Consider the following 17,573-nt stretch of genomic DNA (forward strand, 5'->3'; position numbering starts at 1 on the left):
GCATGTTATATCTGTATCACAATCGACAATAAAGTCTACCAAATAAAATGTAAGCTTTCTTTACACTTACACCTTTAGAATATACTCAGAGGGTAAATGGAATGCTATGATCATCCCATATTATTTTGAAGCAGTCCAATACATCACATCATTCCAACTGTAAATATTTTATTGTGGGGTGACCCTAGGGCCATTATCACATGTGAAAATTAGCAATTACTAGATTAAGAATATCGAGTCTCTTTTCAGGGCTCAAAATCACTCATAAATATCATACTTTTTGTTGCTGTTTTGTTGTTTTATTTTACAATTTGTTGATTTGAACCAGCATCCAAATGAAGTCTATGCATTATAATTGGTTAATCTGACTTATGTCTCTTCTGATCTGTTTCCTCACTTTTTTTGTTGTTCCTATTTGTTTTATTGTGATTTTTATGTTGAAAAAACCAGATCATTTGTCCTGTAGAGTTTCTCACACATCAGTTTCTCACACATTTGCCATGTTTCTCTGACTGTTCTCTGTAAACTGGTCACTAGATCTAGAGTTTTGCTCTATTCAGATTCATTTAAAGTTTTGTTTGGGGAATAAGTAGAGGCTTGCAAGCCTACTTTATACTAATATTTTGTTCATCCCTCGGGACTCACAATATCTTATTAGCATTTTGTGATAGTAGCTGATGTTGAATGCCTATATCCATTAATTCATTAAAGCTGTGAAAGTAATTTCTATTTGGAAAATGTTGTAGGCACCCACCCATATGTATACACTCATTCACATAGACACATTTTAGCACTTTTTACTTTTTAGCCCAACAAAATGTTCCAGGCTCATCTTATACCCAAATATATATATTTGGATGGAGATATATATATATATATATCTCCATCCAAATTTTGTCTTTTCTTTAGTCCCTCTTGTCTCATTATTACTTGTGCTTTAATATCTCTTGTTTTTCATTTTTCTGTATATATAAAAACAAGATATCCATGATAAGTGATAAGAGCAAATTTATAATAGCAAATTAACCAAGGGAAAATCATGAACTGGAAAAAAAAAAGCCTTTAAAAATAATAAGGCAGCTGCAGAAAAGGTGTATCTGAGCTCAATATGAACTTAAATCTAAATTCCAACCAAAGAACATTCTTATCACGAAGGTGACATTTTAGAAGTATGAAACACTTGAAGCTTGAGAAATTAGAACAGGAAGGGGGGAGTAGAAAAACTGAAAACATGTCCCTAGTTTTAAAGTTTTGGGGAAGAGAAATATAAAAACATGCCAGTATTTACTCATGTGTCTTTAAGAATATGGAAGGAGTGATTTGACTTTTTTGTTTTCTTTCACATTGGAATAAGTCAGTCTCTGGAAAAAACGGCTTCAGCTATGTTCATCAGCATTATTTTGAAGCACACCCCAGACATCCATATCAATTTATCCATCAATATGTCATTATATGTCTTTAATTATAAGAACAATTTTCTTCAAACATCTTTGAATATATGTCATTCATTATCAAGTCTAAAATATTATAATTCCTTAATATCACCAAATAAGCAGTTGACATTCAAATGTCCTATATATACATCCAAATGTCCTATATATACATCATTTAGAATGTTTAGTTTAAATCTAAATAAAACTGCACATAACATTTGATGATGTATTTCTCAAGACTCAAGACTTTCTCATGCATTATAGCTGAGGGTCAGCCTGGGCAACTTTTTGCCATTTGACCTAGCAACCTGGTGACTTGTGAGTGACAGTGATAGGATGCTGACTCCTGATAGGAGTGTTCTTATGTCTGTCACAACATGAAGGTATTCATTTAACTGAGACAAGAAAGAGTTAGATAAACAAAAAACATGTGGATCTGATTGCAAGGTTGGTTTCCTCTTAAAGATAGAAAAAAATTTACACCAAATAAAATGAGAAGCCTACTGTAATTGTTTCCTTTCATCCCATGATATGGGGTTGAGGAGTTCTTTTCTAAAAAGAAATGGCATTACTGAGATATATTTCACCTAGGATACAATTCATCCACTTAAAGTATACAATTCAATGTTCTTTAGTATATTCTTAAGATTATGTAACCATCTCAATCTACCCAGCTGCCACCAAGCTGCTTTTCTGTATAGATTTGCCTATCATTTCCAATTACTTTTATATTGCCATGCATGAACATCCTACTGAAATTTTTTCTTTTACATTATCATGATTAGAAGAATGTTGTAGAGCCTTTAAATATATGAATCAGTATACAAAAATATCATAGCAGGATAACCAAAAGAGAGGTCATTGAATCTGATAGCATGTGATGGCTTAAATAAATAGTTGCTGTGCTTTAGGAAAGACCGTGACATCACTTCAGAGAGTCAAACGTTAATAATTTTAAATATAAACTTAGATGAAACTTGGGTTTCAAAACTTCTTGTGCTCATACAGGAATATTTGCAACCAGGAGTATTTGCAAATTCAATTCCTAATTTTGCTGCTTACCCCCTGTGTGACTTTAGATAAGAATGAGAATAACATTGGGACAAACTTCATGAAATTAGCAAAAAGATTAACACATATAAAGCTTAAAGCTTTTAGAGCCAAAGTTAGCACATAAGTACTCCATAAATTGTAGTTGTTTTTATCACTTTTACCCATAAAAACTCAATCATTCAGGTCAAACTCCAAAGTAAAGTTCTTAGATATGCCAATTTACCCCCTGCCAATTGATTGGCATGTTCAAAGTCTCTATTCAAAGAAGCTTTCTTACATAAAAGCAATGGACCAGGATTGAAGATGCTGTAACATAGAAGAAAGAGAAATAATATCACTGATTAAGTATGATTAAGAATGACCTATAAAATGGCCATAAGTTACATTAGAATTATGTGTTCTATAAATAGAAAAAATGCTAATCCATTATTCTGACCTGACACTCATATAACAAAATTTCCTTTTCTATGTTAAAAGAAAAATGCAGCAGCAAAAATCTTATCTAATTGTCTTACACATGTTTAATAAAAAAGTTTAAGAGCATTATAAGCCATATAATAATTTACATTTGAAATGTTTAAGACCCTAAACATGCAACTTTTAAATCTATATGCACATAAATTGTGATTTGGTTTTGTGTCCATAAGTGTAAGGAAGTATAACCACTAAAACTTCCATTACCTTCTCTTTAATTCCAATGCACAATGGCTTTTGCCAATAAGACTGTTAGATAATTTATTTCTGAGGTATTGTGTATTTTCTGTTCTTATAAAAAGTTTGGTGCCTAGTATTATTATGTCCCAATCAGATAACTCATGATACACAACATTTTCATACTTGGGAAATGTTAACACATTGCATTCCTTGCTTGGAAACATAAAAGAATGAGTCACAGACAATACCATTTCATTTTCCTTTGACCCTTGAGACAATTTAAGTGATGTGGTTTGCATGCAACCCCACTTGGGGCCCCAAAGGCCTCTATATTATTCCTCTTTGTGTGTTTCCACCCCAGGCTTTCCTCCTCTTGGCATTGTTTTGTATTTGCATGGAAATTCGTAATTTTTTTTTTTGCATGAGAAGTCATCTGTACTGTTGAAGATAAATGTCTAACATACCTTGCAATATCACATGCCATTAATTCTTACATATTTTTTCTTTTATTTTCAGTTACTGAAGTTTAAATATGCTTGAAATGTAAAAGTGGCATGAAACTGGAGTGATGCAAGAATTCTTAATGTTCCTTTGAGGATTATCATTCTTAACTGGGAAAATTTAGGGGCAATTCCCAATCTTATCTTTGGCCACCAATCCTCAATTACAAATAATGATCAAATTCTACTGAATATGGGTGCTGTTAGCTGAGTAGTAAGTTCTGAAGCAAACTTTTCTCCTGAGAACATATTTTTGGCATTTTAACTTGAAATATAAAATTTGTCCCCTGACCTCATTTCTTAAATTTTATTATTTTATATAAACTTCTCACCATGACATAAAATTAAGCTATAGTGACTTTAGTGAAAGTTTCTAATAGCTAAAAAAGCAATGACTAATTTACTGAAGAACAGCACTTCATTTTACATTTTAGTACTTTGATAGTTCCAAAATAAACATGATTACTAAAATAGATATTTGATAGAGGAATGCAAGCATGCTCAAAATAAGTTATTTGCACCATTTTGTCAAGTGTCAAATCCATATGATCACATGACTAGGTCCCACCAATGACACAAAATGCAGCTATCAAAACGAGTGCTCATCCCTTCCAGTGCTCAACTCAACTTTGTTGGTTCTACATTTTTTCCTATCTGCTACCATTGCTAAAAATGTCTTAGAATACCCCTGCCCAAATTACCTTCAGAGACATTGGTACATTCATTTTAAAACCCATGGGCTAACACACCTCATTTCTTAGGAAATGATTTTAACTTTTTAGGCAACTAGAAGACCCTCAAAACCAAGTCAGTTAAATAAATGTGGTACTCGAGCTAATGACGTATTTTTAAAATTAAATATAAATACGGCATAATAAGACTTGCATGGCATATAGATTGAAACATGATTTTGAACACAGTTCCCAAAGAAGAACCCACAAAGCACTTATATAATAACAGCAGTAGTGGAATAAACAAAATTTTCTTATGTCTTCTAGGCAGCTCTATGATATTCATAATTTGAACATGGCTTAGGTTAAAGCTAATGGAGTTTACATTTTATACACAGTCATTCTTATTTTGCTTTATCTTATCAGAATATAAATGAGTGACTGGCATTTCTCCCTTGCTGGATACATATCAAGTTAATGCCAATTTAGCAGCAAGTTTAACTGCTTTTGGTTGACTATCTCCTAGCTGTCACCAATTACCTCTGTGCTTTGTCATGGGACTCAATCTCTTTGTGTGTGAGACTCTAATTACTATATATCATAAATATACATATTTCCCTATATGATTTTAATTAAATCCAAGCTAAAGTGATTCAAAATTCAAAAATTTTAAGATACAAAGTATAAAACTAGTTTTTCTAAGTCTTTTCTACCTGATGATGATAAGATCCATTTGAACACACTTTATATGTCATATGAGAGTCTCACAACCAATACTAATATAATTCTCATTATGTAGATGAAGATGCTGAGGTTTAGATTCAGTTACTTGTCAAAGGTGATGGACTCTCAAAATAAAGGGTCAAAAACTCAACTCTGAGTCTTGCAATTCAAGACTCTTTCCTTCCATCACTATCCGTGAGCAGTCTGTCTCTGTCTCTCTCTCTCTCTGTCTCTGTCTCTCTTTCTCATCAAGAGGCAATTTTTCCAAGGTGTCATTAATTATTCAGAATTTACACTCTTTGAAACTTAAATCTGCCTATAGGCCCCTCTGGCACCTCTGTAGAGCAGCTGCTTGCGTCACTACAGCTCTCTCTGCTTTTACAAACTAGTTGTTTTGTCAGCATGAGTGTGACAACAATTAGACGTCCCCTGTTTTTGCCCCATGCCTTTTCTCCTTCACAGTCATTCAATGACAAGCGTAAAAAGAGCTTCATCTTTTCACGAAAATTCCCATTCTACAAGAACAAGGAGCAGAGTGAGCAGGAAACCAGTGATCCTGAACGTAAGTAGATTCTCGAAGATAATGTCACATGCAACACAAGAGAAAAAATCCTTCACGGGCAACACGCATGACGTAGGCTCTCCCACGCCACACGCCTAGGCAAACAACATGGCAGGCAGGCAGGTTAGGTCGTACTACTGTGACCAGTGTTTGACTGCAGTCTGGATCCTTCCCCTCTTGTACCTCTTCTTTGCAGAGCACATTGGAGAGGAAATTGCTGAACCAGGGACTTCTCTTCCAACCAGCACAAATCTGTGACCAGGAACGGGTGTGATTTGCCTTTTCTACATTGTAAGGGCTTAAGACAAATTTATTTTCTGGGCAGGAAAATTAGATTCCACTGCCATATCTACTTTTTGGATTGCTAACTAATTGGGAGCAATTAATTACCTTTATTGGTTACTGGCACATTTGCTCACTCTTTCCCTCCTATAAACATTAAATATTTGTTTAGCAGTGAGCTTGTAATAGTGCATACTAAATCTCAGAATTCAATAAAAAAAAATGTGGAAGGGATTTTTTTTCCTCTAAGGTGGACATTTCTGTGACATCGACAGTGGTCAAAAAATTTGCTCAGTATTTCTTTTCTCATTATTTTTTCAATCTTCTGCTTAAACCTTTGGCATTGCTTTAAAAATCAGAAATTCCTTCCTAAGTCTAAGCCTGGGGATCTTGGGGCGAACATTGTTTCAAAAGAAGAGAGAGCAGGGTCCAGATTGCTGAGGCAACGCGGTCTGTCATGGTAGTATCCATTTCAACTCCACTGACTTCTTCCTTCCTCTTCCGTGGCTGTTCTTCCTCTCTCATTGCTCTCTCTGGGGACTTCCATGCAGGACATCCCCGGATTAGGTGACGACGGTTATGGAACAAAGACTCTGAGTAAGTTTCCAGGAATGGTCACTGTAACTTTTCTTTTCTTTTCCTTTCCTTTTGAGTTTGGCTTTTGTTTCTTTTCCTGAGGGCCTTTCACTCCTAGCATGCACAAGATACGAGTTTTATTTGTTACCTAGCTGTGAATGCTCCTACGAAATAATTTTCAATCGTTTTGTTCTGCATGTCAGCATTTAAAAGCAAAGTGTGTCAGGCACTCTAACTTCTGTTGCAGTTGACAGCTTCCCTTTCTGACCGTGTGACATGGCCAACATGGTCTCAGTGCCCACCATGGCTCTGCTTGCTCTGCTGCCTAGTTCCTCCCAAAGAGCAAGGCACCATGTTGAAAGAAAGGGTGAGCTGGATGTTCTAGAACAGCAAAGTAGAATATACTTTATGCTCTCTGTGCTGCCTTTTCACATGAAAATATTTCGTTACCTTGCCAAATTCCATAATTGAATTATACTTTGCTAAAAAGTAAAGGAGCTGTTTTGTAATCAAAAGGAACATGCATTCTCAAAAACTATTAAGCTATCTGGTCTTCCATGAATAACTCCTTGTTATTAACTTTCATTGATTTTTTTCTGACTTGCAGTGATCCTGCTTGAAACGTTTGTATAATAAAGTCTTAGATATGTATTAATATCTTTTTCTATTAGTGATTTATTAGCTATAATATCTAATCAGGTCTTCATATTATAGTACAGGATGAAAATAAAATGTATTAGACTTTACATTTTCTAGTTACTCAGATCTTTGGTTTGTGTCTCATTGCTCTTAGCAATTAAAAATAATTATTCTATGTATCAATATACTATACCATGATTTTTTCTTCAATACTAATCCCATTGTGTAGGCACCAATGAAATAAGAACAGAATTTTGTGTCTTTTGCATTTGTATATTGTGTTCAATTTTGTTGCGTTTGTTTTAATTCAACAGCTATAGGCAATACTTTTAGAAGCTGTTTATTTCATTTTGTAAAACAAAATAGCATTGAGCTGGACTTTGTTTTCAAGGGCTGTTTATGTAACCTTGCTTAATGATACCTTTTGTAATTCAAGCTGTTATTTTGAAGTGGTGTTTTAGATATGCATACATAGAAAATATCTGGCTGAGAGTACTGGTCTCCTTAAAGATGAAAACTTTATCTTATCATTGAGATGCTTTATGATAGGAAATTTTTTTTAATTAGTTGCTAAAGTTCAAAATTTGATTTGAACATTATCTTGCATAGTGTCAAGAACACCAGAGAGAATTTGTAAGTTTTTAATTTCAGAGGGAAAAGAGGTATTTTAATATATTATTAATAATGAACATCACTAAAGAGTAGTTGCTACGGTGAAATTGAAAATATTAGTGATGCTCTTTTAAATCCAGAAGGTTCAGATTTTTTTTCTCTCTTATAAACAGAGATTTAATAAATAAAATGGAAAACAAGCAAAAAATACTCTCATTCCCAATTTAAGATAAAGATAATAAGGTCTATGAAGATACACTATTGTTGGGTTTGTGCCTTAACTAACCTTTAAGTGTTAGAAGATATATGTATACAGACACATGCATACTTCTTTCCCTAGTACCCGCTTTGCACTTACAAAATGTGAGCCAAATTAGCAATGCAATCTTGGCCAGAGACCAACACAAAGAGAAACAATTTATGTAAATGTAACTCATGCTTTGGTTTTTATTAGTTTTATGTTCTAAAGCTACGAGTCAGCTGGCAATTACACACACACACACACACACACACACACACACACACACCACCAAAGCATTTTAAAGTGCTTTTGCTGTTAGAGAATAATGTGATATATTTTTTCTCTTTCTAAAAATGTACAACAGTTGTCACCTGAAAAATTTGAAGTTATTCCCAATTAGCTCCAGAAATCAAATAGTCACATATACTTAACTAAAGTGATATGCAAAGAAGTGAGAAAGCTGATGAGTCGAACATCTATCATTTCACAAATAGTACAAATGAATGAAAATTACTTTGGAAATAAAAGCTGCAGTCTTGGCATATAACCAATAACATGCATCCCTGTTAGGTTAGCTAAGCTGTGTTTCTATGAAAAAAAAAGTCAATTTGAAATGTCACTCTACAAGCACATCATTCAGAATGAAGTAAGAACATACTTCATGCGAGAACTTGTGCTGGGCATCAGGCCATTTAGCTCCTGCCTGTTCCATTCCCCAAAATCCACTAGCTCCCCACCCATGGGTGTTGATATAAAAACAAGGAAATAGTGAACCAACCCATGAAACATTGTTCAGTGATTTGTTTCCTATGCTAATATTTTCTATTCACTCACTGAAGCAGAAAAGATGCTCAAGAATCCCTTTTTATGCTGAAAATTTATGAAGTATTTATTTGTGGTACTAGGGATTGAAGCTAGGGGCAGTCTACCTCTGAGCTTTACCCTCAACCCTATGTTATTCTTTTTATTTTGAAACAGGGTCTTGCTAAGTTGTTGAGGGTCTCCCTAAATTTCTGAGGCCACCCTCAAGCCTGTAACCCTCCTGTCTCAGCCTCCCAAGTGCTGGAACTATACGTACACACCACTGAGCCCGGCTGTTTATGAAGTATTTAAATAGAAATCAAGAGATTCTAGGGACCAATTGGCAATTTGAAATGCAGTGTTCCCATAAAATAATTAAAGGCTAAAAGAGACTGTAAAGCCTGCGAGAAAACCATGCCCATATGCCAGAAGTTCCTGAATTTATAGTTAAGAGAAAATATTCAGTCCAGACACACTGGCCTTTGTAATGTGACTCTGTAACAAGAGCTATATAAATGGGTCATAGTATTTATGAAAAGAAAATTGCCTGGGTTAACATTATTTTTTTTGTGATTAAAGATATTTTCCTTATTTGCCAAAAGGAAGAACCAGCAATCAAGCATCAGGTTCCTGTAAAATGGCGATAAAGTTTTCATCTTCTTTACCTTATCTGAATTTTCTTAATGCAGTCTGCTCTGTGGCCTTTTACTTGCCTTTGCTCACATTTCTAGTAGCCTTGCATGAGTCTTTCTTTCAGTTGTGGCTGCACTCCAATGCTTGGTCTCGCTTTAATTTGCTGTGCTGTTCTTGCAGAACATGTTTCTTCTAATGCCAGCGATAGCGAAAGTAGTTACCGTAAGTTATGGCTTTGGTTTGCGGTTCTTTTTCTTTTCTTTTTTCTTTTTTTTTTTTTTTTTTTTTTTTTTTTTTGCAACTGCCCCATTGCCTGTGGTAGTCATTTCAGATTTTATTTGTTTTGCCTTTGATCATCTTTATCCAAAGCAAATGGCTTGAAATGAAATTGGCTTTTTTTTCTTTTTTCTTTTTTTTTTTTTTTTTTTGGAAAGATACAAAAGACACTAGGGCCATTAGTAGACCCTTACATGATGTGTGTAAGCAGCCTCAGGCTTGCGAATATCAATTCCAACCTCAGTTCTCATGGGGAGGTTCTGGAAAAGTTCAATGTTGTGGATTTTGACATTTGACCTCCCCAAAACAACTTCAACTCCCTGCAGGAGGATGTAAAGATCATCATGAGTTTATTTTCTTTCTCATTTTGCCTTTTCTTTGGGTCTTGGCCTCTGTTTTCAAGGGAAATTTTTGTAAATTACAGTGTTCCTTTAAAATCAGGTGAGAAACTTCCATATCACTTTCTCCTTGATTAATGTTTTTAAGATAGCTACTATATTTATCTATATAACTTTATTTGGGGGATAGCTGGGGAAGTGATGAAAAAGTTTCATCCTCTAATGTTGAAGAAATCCCCCCCCCCTTTTTGTTTTTGTGGAAAAAGTGAAAAAATCGTCTTGGGTCAGAAAGCTTAACCGAAAAGGTAGGTAACTAAAAATTCTTTCTGGCCTTTCTATGGTCACCTCAAGCCATTTGCTTAGTATATGGAAATATTCACCAAACACCAAGCATATCCTTTTGATCAGGTGTTATGGTTTTTGGTGACTGATATAGGTATATATTCTCACTGGAGTTCTTACGATTTCTATAATATTGATTTGTACTCCATAGTGAAATAGGTTACCCAAAAAGCAACCGCCAAGGTTGTTAGAAAGCTGCTGGCCCAATACATGACCCTCAAGGCAGAAATTGATGTTGCCTTTTGCTTAAATATATTGTATTAATTGTAAACTCAAATTATTTGGGGTATTTTCCTCCATTGTAGCATAACACCTTTTAAAAAAAACACGCCTTTTTTGACGTGGAGTGCCAAATAGTGTTTTTGAGGTATAGTAAATTTAATTTGGATTTTGAGAAAGGCAGATGGCAGGTCAAGGTAGCCAGAGGAAGGAGATGAGAAAGATCCAAGAAGAAAATGACAAGAATAACGATGAGACGCCCAATTATATGATATTAGAATCATCCAATTTTCTTATTGATGAAAGCATGAAAAGGCTTCTTGTTTTCAACATGGTTCTTAACATTCTTCCATTCTTTCTACTCATAATTTTATGATTACCCAACTTTGGAAAACAAAATTGCCCCTCCCGCTCTTCATTTGATTTTTTTAAAAGGCCAAAAAATGAATGAACAAAATATGTCTTTCCCAATTTAGTCTGAGGAAAAATAAAACTTACTTGCTGAGTTTCATGAAAACCAATGACACTCATTTCTATAGTGCTCAGCTTTCGATTCTCAAGTGTTGTGCTCCCATCCAGTAGAGATACAGAAAAGGAAAACATCATGCATTGTTCTTTAGTCCTTTTTATGGAACGCGTATATAAGAATTACACTTTTTCCTTTGGAAATCACACTTTTAGATTATTTTAGAGGCTCTTCTTCTATATTTAAGAGGTAGAAATATCTTTCCCGAATCATTAAGTTATAAAAATTGGACCAAAGCTTTCAGCTGCTCCACACGTTTTTGAAATGACATGCCATGATGACACCAGTCATTCTTTTCAACTTCAAATAGTGGCTGCACATAAATGTTTATTTATTGAATAAAAGAAACACTTAATCTGCATCTTGTGTTATGTAAGAGGAGAGTTGGGGCTACAGTCTGTGGTATTAGTAGGGTAAATGTACTCTCTAATCATTATATTAGTTCAGGTCTCATCTGAAGTAACAGATCAACCAATCAGATTTCCTCTAGAAATGAACAAAAGTCATCTGTCAAAGCCCAGAGGGGAAAAAATTTCTCCAGGACACAAATAAAAGAAATTCCAATGGAATATTCACTTATTTGGCTTCTGTCATGTGTCAGGTCTCCTTTACAAGGACCATGAGACCTAATATAAAAATAAACTAACTCTGAATCTCAGCCTACACTTAGTGGGAGAGAGAAATTTATAAAAATGCACACCAAGTGTGGTAGGATAGAAGTTTGTCTCAAGAATAATGGGAGCAACAGAGGTGGTTTCAGAGAGGAAAAGGCCTAGGAGCTGAGCTTGGAGAAAGGAGGTACTTGCCAGTTAGACAAGATGAGCAAGAAACTATCCAGAAAGAGGAGTGTCATAACAAAAGAAACAGAGGCTCGGCACAGACTTGTTTTCCAGAAAGTAGCAACTTGGATATCAAAATAGGCTGCATTTTTCTAGTGAATTCCTGGCCTTTTCTAACTTTTCATAACTAACTTCATGTCTTATGAATAGCAGTATAAACAAATCCAATAAAGGATAGATTCTCTTTTCACCAGTGTTCAGGGGCTCTATTTTACTTTTAGAATCATGCCATGTTTACTCTGAGGACCAAATGGCTAATAATAACTATTATTATTATTATTATTATTATTATTATTATTATTAAGTGTGAGTGGTGTGAAATAGTCACAGGACATTGTGTTTCACAATCCTGAAATCACCATTCATACTGTGTCCTGGAGTTGCCTATTTTGGCAACCTTGCCTGAAAGTGCAATACACTCCCTGAAACACACTCCCCACACATACATGTACACAAACCTCAACTTCATTTTTTTTTTTGGCAGTACTGGGGATGGAACCCAGGGGCATTCTACTTTCGAACTACATGCCCAGCCCTATTTTTTATTCTTTATTTTGAAACAGGGTCTCACTGAGTTGCAAAGGGCCTCACTAAATAGAAGCTGAGGTTGACTTCGAACCAGGATCCTCCTGAGCATCTTGAGCATTATAGAATAATTGCTTTCTCTAAGTCCAGTGATACTTAGAAGTAATGAAAATGCAGTTAATTACAGGGCACATTGTCTAATTACATAAAGTACCACCTCAAAACTATCTTAATTACTGCCTAAATCCAGAGTTTTGTCAATAAAGTAGTGAAGTGCTGATTTCTATTCTTGGCTGTTAAGTGCCATATTTTTCCCTCACCCTAATACTGGGAAGCAGAAATACCAAGCAGGTATCATGGGATCAGGCAAACTTGTATAACTGCAGGCCTGCCTTCTCAAATCTCAGCAATGATCTCCATATGTCATGGACACATGGGAGCTAGTTACCCTTCTAACCCATCAGTGTTCACCAGCTAAGTAAGATTTTTCAAAACAAGGATTTTGAAGAAATGATCTGAGTGAAACTGACATGTTGAAATGAGGAGACCCAGGATTCCCCCACTGGAGTCAGTGAAAAAGTCCCCAGATTCTTCACCTCACTCCACTCTTCTCAAGAGTTACCCTTAGAAACCATTAGTTCCTTAGTCTTTATAAGACAAAAGTTCATTCTATTTATTATCTCGCTGGACTTCTGCAACAAAACTAGTAGCTGTATCTAACATTAATAGCCTGCTTTACATAGGAGGAAGCAGAAGTTCCGAGAGGCTGCATCCCTCACCAACAAGTGGGGACCACTGGTAGCTGTGCTTCCAACCTAGACCTTTCATTCTGAATCCCACACAGTTTTCACCCTTCCCTATGGTTTGTGATCCAAGCCTCTTGATGTCTTATTAGAACATTTCAACCATTCTGTACTATCCATCAGATCAACAAAATTGCCAACATTTATATAGCATTAATTTTACACTAATCCTTATTTAAGGACTTTATGTATATTTTGTAATTTAATCATCTGAGCATCCTATGGAGATGCTATGCAGCTTTGAAAAATGACTCAATGTCACAAGTTCTCCTTTATGTAACACGAGTAGGCTAAAACTGAGAAGAAAAACAGATTTTAATCAAGATTTCAATTATGACCCATGGATATAATAGCTGCCTAAGGAAATGTATTGAAAAGTATTCTGAGGCCACACTGAGGATTCTCATCAAGAGCACAGAGTTGGGGAGTAACATGTGCTGCCTACTTACTACCTAAGAAGCACATGACCTGCAACCCCTTTCTTGATGCAATCATTCTGTGGCTCTAAGGACCTACTTTATTGTTGATAGCCACCATATATGCAGGCACTAGAACCTGGACTTAGAATATTATATATCCTACCACTGACTGTCACTTCCAACCTCTATCTCCTTATTTCCAAGAATTCCTAAAAAACAGCAACTTTTTCCTATCCCAAAGGCTCACTGGGCCTTATTTCAGATACGTCTCATTGTGACTTGCTTCCAGTGTACACACGCAATGGCTCCTGGAGACTGTCGCAATACTCTGCCAACTCTCTGACAGCTGCAAACGTCCACACACAGCTCTGTGCTGCTCGCCCACTTCCAGCCATGTGTTGCCAAAACAAGACCAAGAAAGAGTTTGCACCTTTTTGCCAGCTGTTATTTCTAAGTGCCAACCTCTTCTAAGGAAAAAATAGAAAAACTACTAAGGATGACTGTTTTATGGAGATTGTACAGTAGCATTTTTTTTTTAAGAGCTGGTATTTATAGATGGGACAACTTGTGGCCGCTCAATGACTCTGACCTAGTTTCTGACCCCACCATCCTTTGTTTATTAATAAGTTCTACCCCAGCTCACAGAAAAGTCTACATCTCCCACCCTTTACAAACAGTATGATATGCTCAACAAAGTCAAAAGAGATGTGGTTTAAATGGACTCAACTAATGGTTAGGAAAACGACCTTACAAACATCTCTGAACCTCAGCTTCTTCATTTGTAAAATGGAGATCAATAAAGTAGCTCCTACCTAAGAAAGGCTGTGAAAAACAAATGCCAATGGATGCAAAATCCCCTCTAGACCTGCAAAGTGAATTTTCTTTCCTTCATTGCTATGAACTTCTTTTCTTCCCGACTTCTCTCCAGTCCATTACTCAAAAGGCTTTTCATTCTTGAACATGAATGTAGAAATTGGCTAGAGCTGCTGAATTCATGGATATTATGTAAAGCCGAACTTCACAATGTCCCTGCAGGTTTTCTGGGTACTCTATAGTACCTGGTTGTACAGGGTCTTGACATGAAGGAGTCACCATTGCTGTCTGCCAACACTACTGCTCTCAGCAAGAACCCATATGTTTTACATCTGCAGAAGAGCAATGGATAAACAAAAAAATAATGAACTCTGATAAAAATTAACCAAAGTTCTATTTTACTCTGATTTCCTGAATTACAAGATATATATACTGACATCAAACATCTTATTTAAGGCTTGCCTCTAGAATAATTTACAAGACTACTGGAAAGAGATTCATATGGAAGCATGACATGTTACATTTAGTTCGAGAAACCCATATTTCCCAATGTGAAAATTATCATATTGACAGAAACACAAAGCAGAACCTATCTTTGGGCTCATTACTCAACTGGCTTTTCACAACTGAAATCAGAATGTGAATTATCTGACATTTTTCTTTACATTAAACACTTGAATGGGTGCTGGGGACACAGTGATGAATGAAAGTCAGTCTGCCTTTATGGAGTTACCAGGATAATGCGAAGACTCAATATCATCTGGTATTTGAAGTTTTGGCTATCCCATGATTAGCTTCTCCTTAATGCATTATTTTAAGAACAGTTTCTCATCAAATTACAGTTTTACATTTCAATGTTAGTCTACTATTTTTCTAACCCCAAAACTTTACTTTTTCCCCAATAATTTTCACACTTACAGCCTCTACATATCTCAGGCTTTAGATAACTGGGGCTCAGAAATCAATCACCTTTTTTTTTTCTAAACTCCAAACTTTCATAGTCTAGTTTATTCAAAGGGAATTATTCTTTTCCTGAATATAAAAAAAAAAATTGTGAATCTGACTCACTATACACAAAACCCTAGCTCAGTTGTGAGAAAGCTCCCTGTACACACCCATGTCAGCCATACATGGTTGTCACTCTGGAGGAGCATCAGGTCCCCAGTCTGTGTCTTTATGATGCACTGTGGCCTGGCAGTGCTATCCTGAAAGCAAGCTCTCTTTGAGGTAGACAGCAGATATTACTGAAGCCTATGTGCCTGAAAAAGTAAGAAAACCACACACAGCATATACTTCATCTACCAATGGCCCCAAATCAGAGGCCATTATTAAAACCATCTATGACATTACTTCCTTTTCTGAAATTACTCACCTTTCACTGGTGCTGAGGCTACTGAAGGAGAACCTGGCTCTGGCAGACTGTAAATATGTTTGGGGGGTAGTGAACACAAAAAGCGATGAGGTTAACTAGGCCTTTGGCTTCAGAAAAGACTACCTCATTTTCCATTCCTTCTCTAGCACGCACAAAGCCATTTCCAGCAGCACCCTATTTTCCCATCAAAAGTTATAAGACCTACTACAAATATATAGGAGCAAGACCCTTCAGGGTTTGTGGCTTTATTGAGCTAATCTTATGACCAATTAGTCAATCAATTGGATAAAATAGATGACTGAAAAAAAAATAAAACCCAATTTACTCTCCACAGTTATGTGTTGGCTTGAATCCCACCCCAAATGCGAAGGCTTGTAGCAAATGGCACTGGAAGCCATTATTGACACTTTTCCTACATCACTTTTCCTATGTCATCATTCTTTAATTTTCTTCCTGAAGTTTCAATGCATGATTTGGTTGCACTTGTAACCAAAGATGTAGGGTACTCCTTGATTTTTGTTGTTGTTGGAACTAGGGATCAAACACAGGACCTCATGCATGCCAGGCATGCACTCTACCACTAAGCTCTAGCCCCAGCATCCTCCTGATTCTTAATCTTCTTTAACTGACCCACAGCATTGCCCCATTGACTTAATATCAGAGTAGAAGCTTTACTGTCCTGTAATATATTCTGATGAAATGTTTAGAATGAAAGCAACAGACATTTGCTTTTGAACTATGTGTTTCTTAGGGAAATAAAATAGAAGATTAAATAAAAGGAACAGATTAGGTAGCAACAAGCTATTCAATAGCCCCTTTCCTTGAGCTAAGTAGTGGCTTTACTTAGGTGGCAATGCGTGGTGTAGCGGCATGGCACTCCATTTCTAATGTGCGACAGAAAGCCGTCTCACAGATCATTGCCTTGCTGCAGGTGACTAGTCCCCAGTTATTGCTTAGAGTTATGACTGTGTGAAAACCTGACACCAAAATAGTGCTAGAGTTCTATGAGGATGAATGGTATTTTGGAATGGTTCAAGGAGAGCAAAAAAATTAACCCCGAACTGTGTCTGTTCTTGTGTCTTAGAGCAGGGACTGTATCTAGGGTATATAACTCGTTGTTAGTCGACTGTAACTTTCCTTTCTTCTCTTCTCAGGAGGACAAGAAGACCTTATTCTTTCCTACGAGCCTGTCACAAGGCAGGAAAGTAAGTTTCTCAGCATGCTCAGGGTCCTGATTTCCAAGGCAACATTGTTAAAGGAGGGAAAGAGTGAAGGACTAAGGATGTGTGAGTGCTAATACACACTGAACACATTGTCATGCTCAGTTGGCCCCAGACCATAGCCTACTTTCTTTGCCTCTAATACAACTTCCAAGCTGAGCATGGGAAATGCCAGCTCCCAAAAGGATGGGGCCACCCTTCAGATGAGTGGCACCCAATAGGGAAGAGCACATGTAAATTACCTCAAAAGCCCCAGCCACAGGCCTGAGAAGCCGTTGTCATCGAGACTTTCTAGCAGACACCTAAGGTAGAAGCCATCTGTGAGCTACTCAGGAAACCTGGCTTCCTTTTGCTGGAACATTTATATGGAGACTGATAGAATGTCACAGAGAAAAATTCAAGCATCAGTTGGGGAGTTGGACCAAATGAACTTTAAGATTCCTTCTAATCCTAGATACAAAAAAAAAAAGGGAAAACCCCAGAGAGTACAGAGTATATTTT

At 36.2% G+C, this 17,573-nt stretch overlaps 1 protein-coding gene across 22 annotated transcripts in view; it reads left to right on the forward strand.

The window, feature by feature from the left end:
* DLG2 (discs large MAGUK scaffold protein 2) overlaps window positions 1–17,573 on the forward strand; it is a gene marked incomplete at both ends in the record, with an annotated part of 2,113,672 nt that overhangs the window by 2,076,336 nt on the left and 19,763 nt on the right. For 12 of the 22 annotated variants that reach the window (XM_080704556.1, XM_080704561.1, XM_080704563.1 and 9 more), the window contains 2 exons: window positions 6,430–6,475; window positions 17,007–17,057. In XM_080704556.1, the coding sequence (XP_080560682.1) occupies window positions 6,430–6,475; window positions 17,007–17,057 (97 nt within the window). Of the gene's footprint in view, window positions 1–5,496; window positions 5,597–6,429; window positions 6,476–9,560; window positions 9,603–17,006; window positions 17,058–17,573 lie in introns of all 22 variants that reach the window. The other 10 variants (XM_080704554.1, XM_080704555.1, XM_080704560.1 and 7 more) reach the window with 4 other exon arrangements.

Source organism: Muscardinus avellanarius (genome assembly GCF_963383645.1).
Source record: "Muscardinus avellanarius genome assembly, chromosome: 1".
In the NCBI taxonomy this organism is placed as follows: Eukaryota; Metazoa; Chordata; class Mammalia; order Rodentia; family Gliridae; genus Muscardinus; species Muscardinus avellanarius.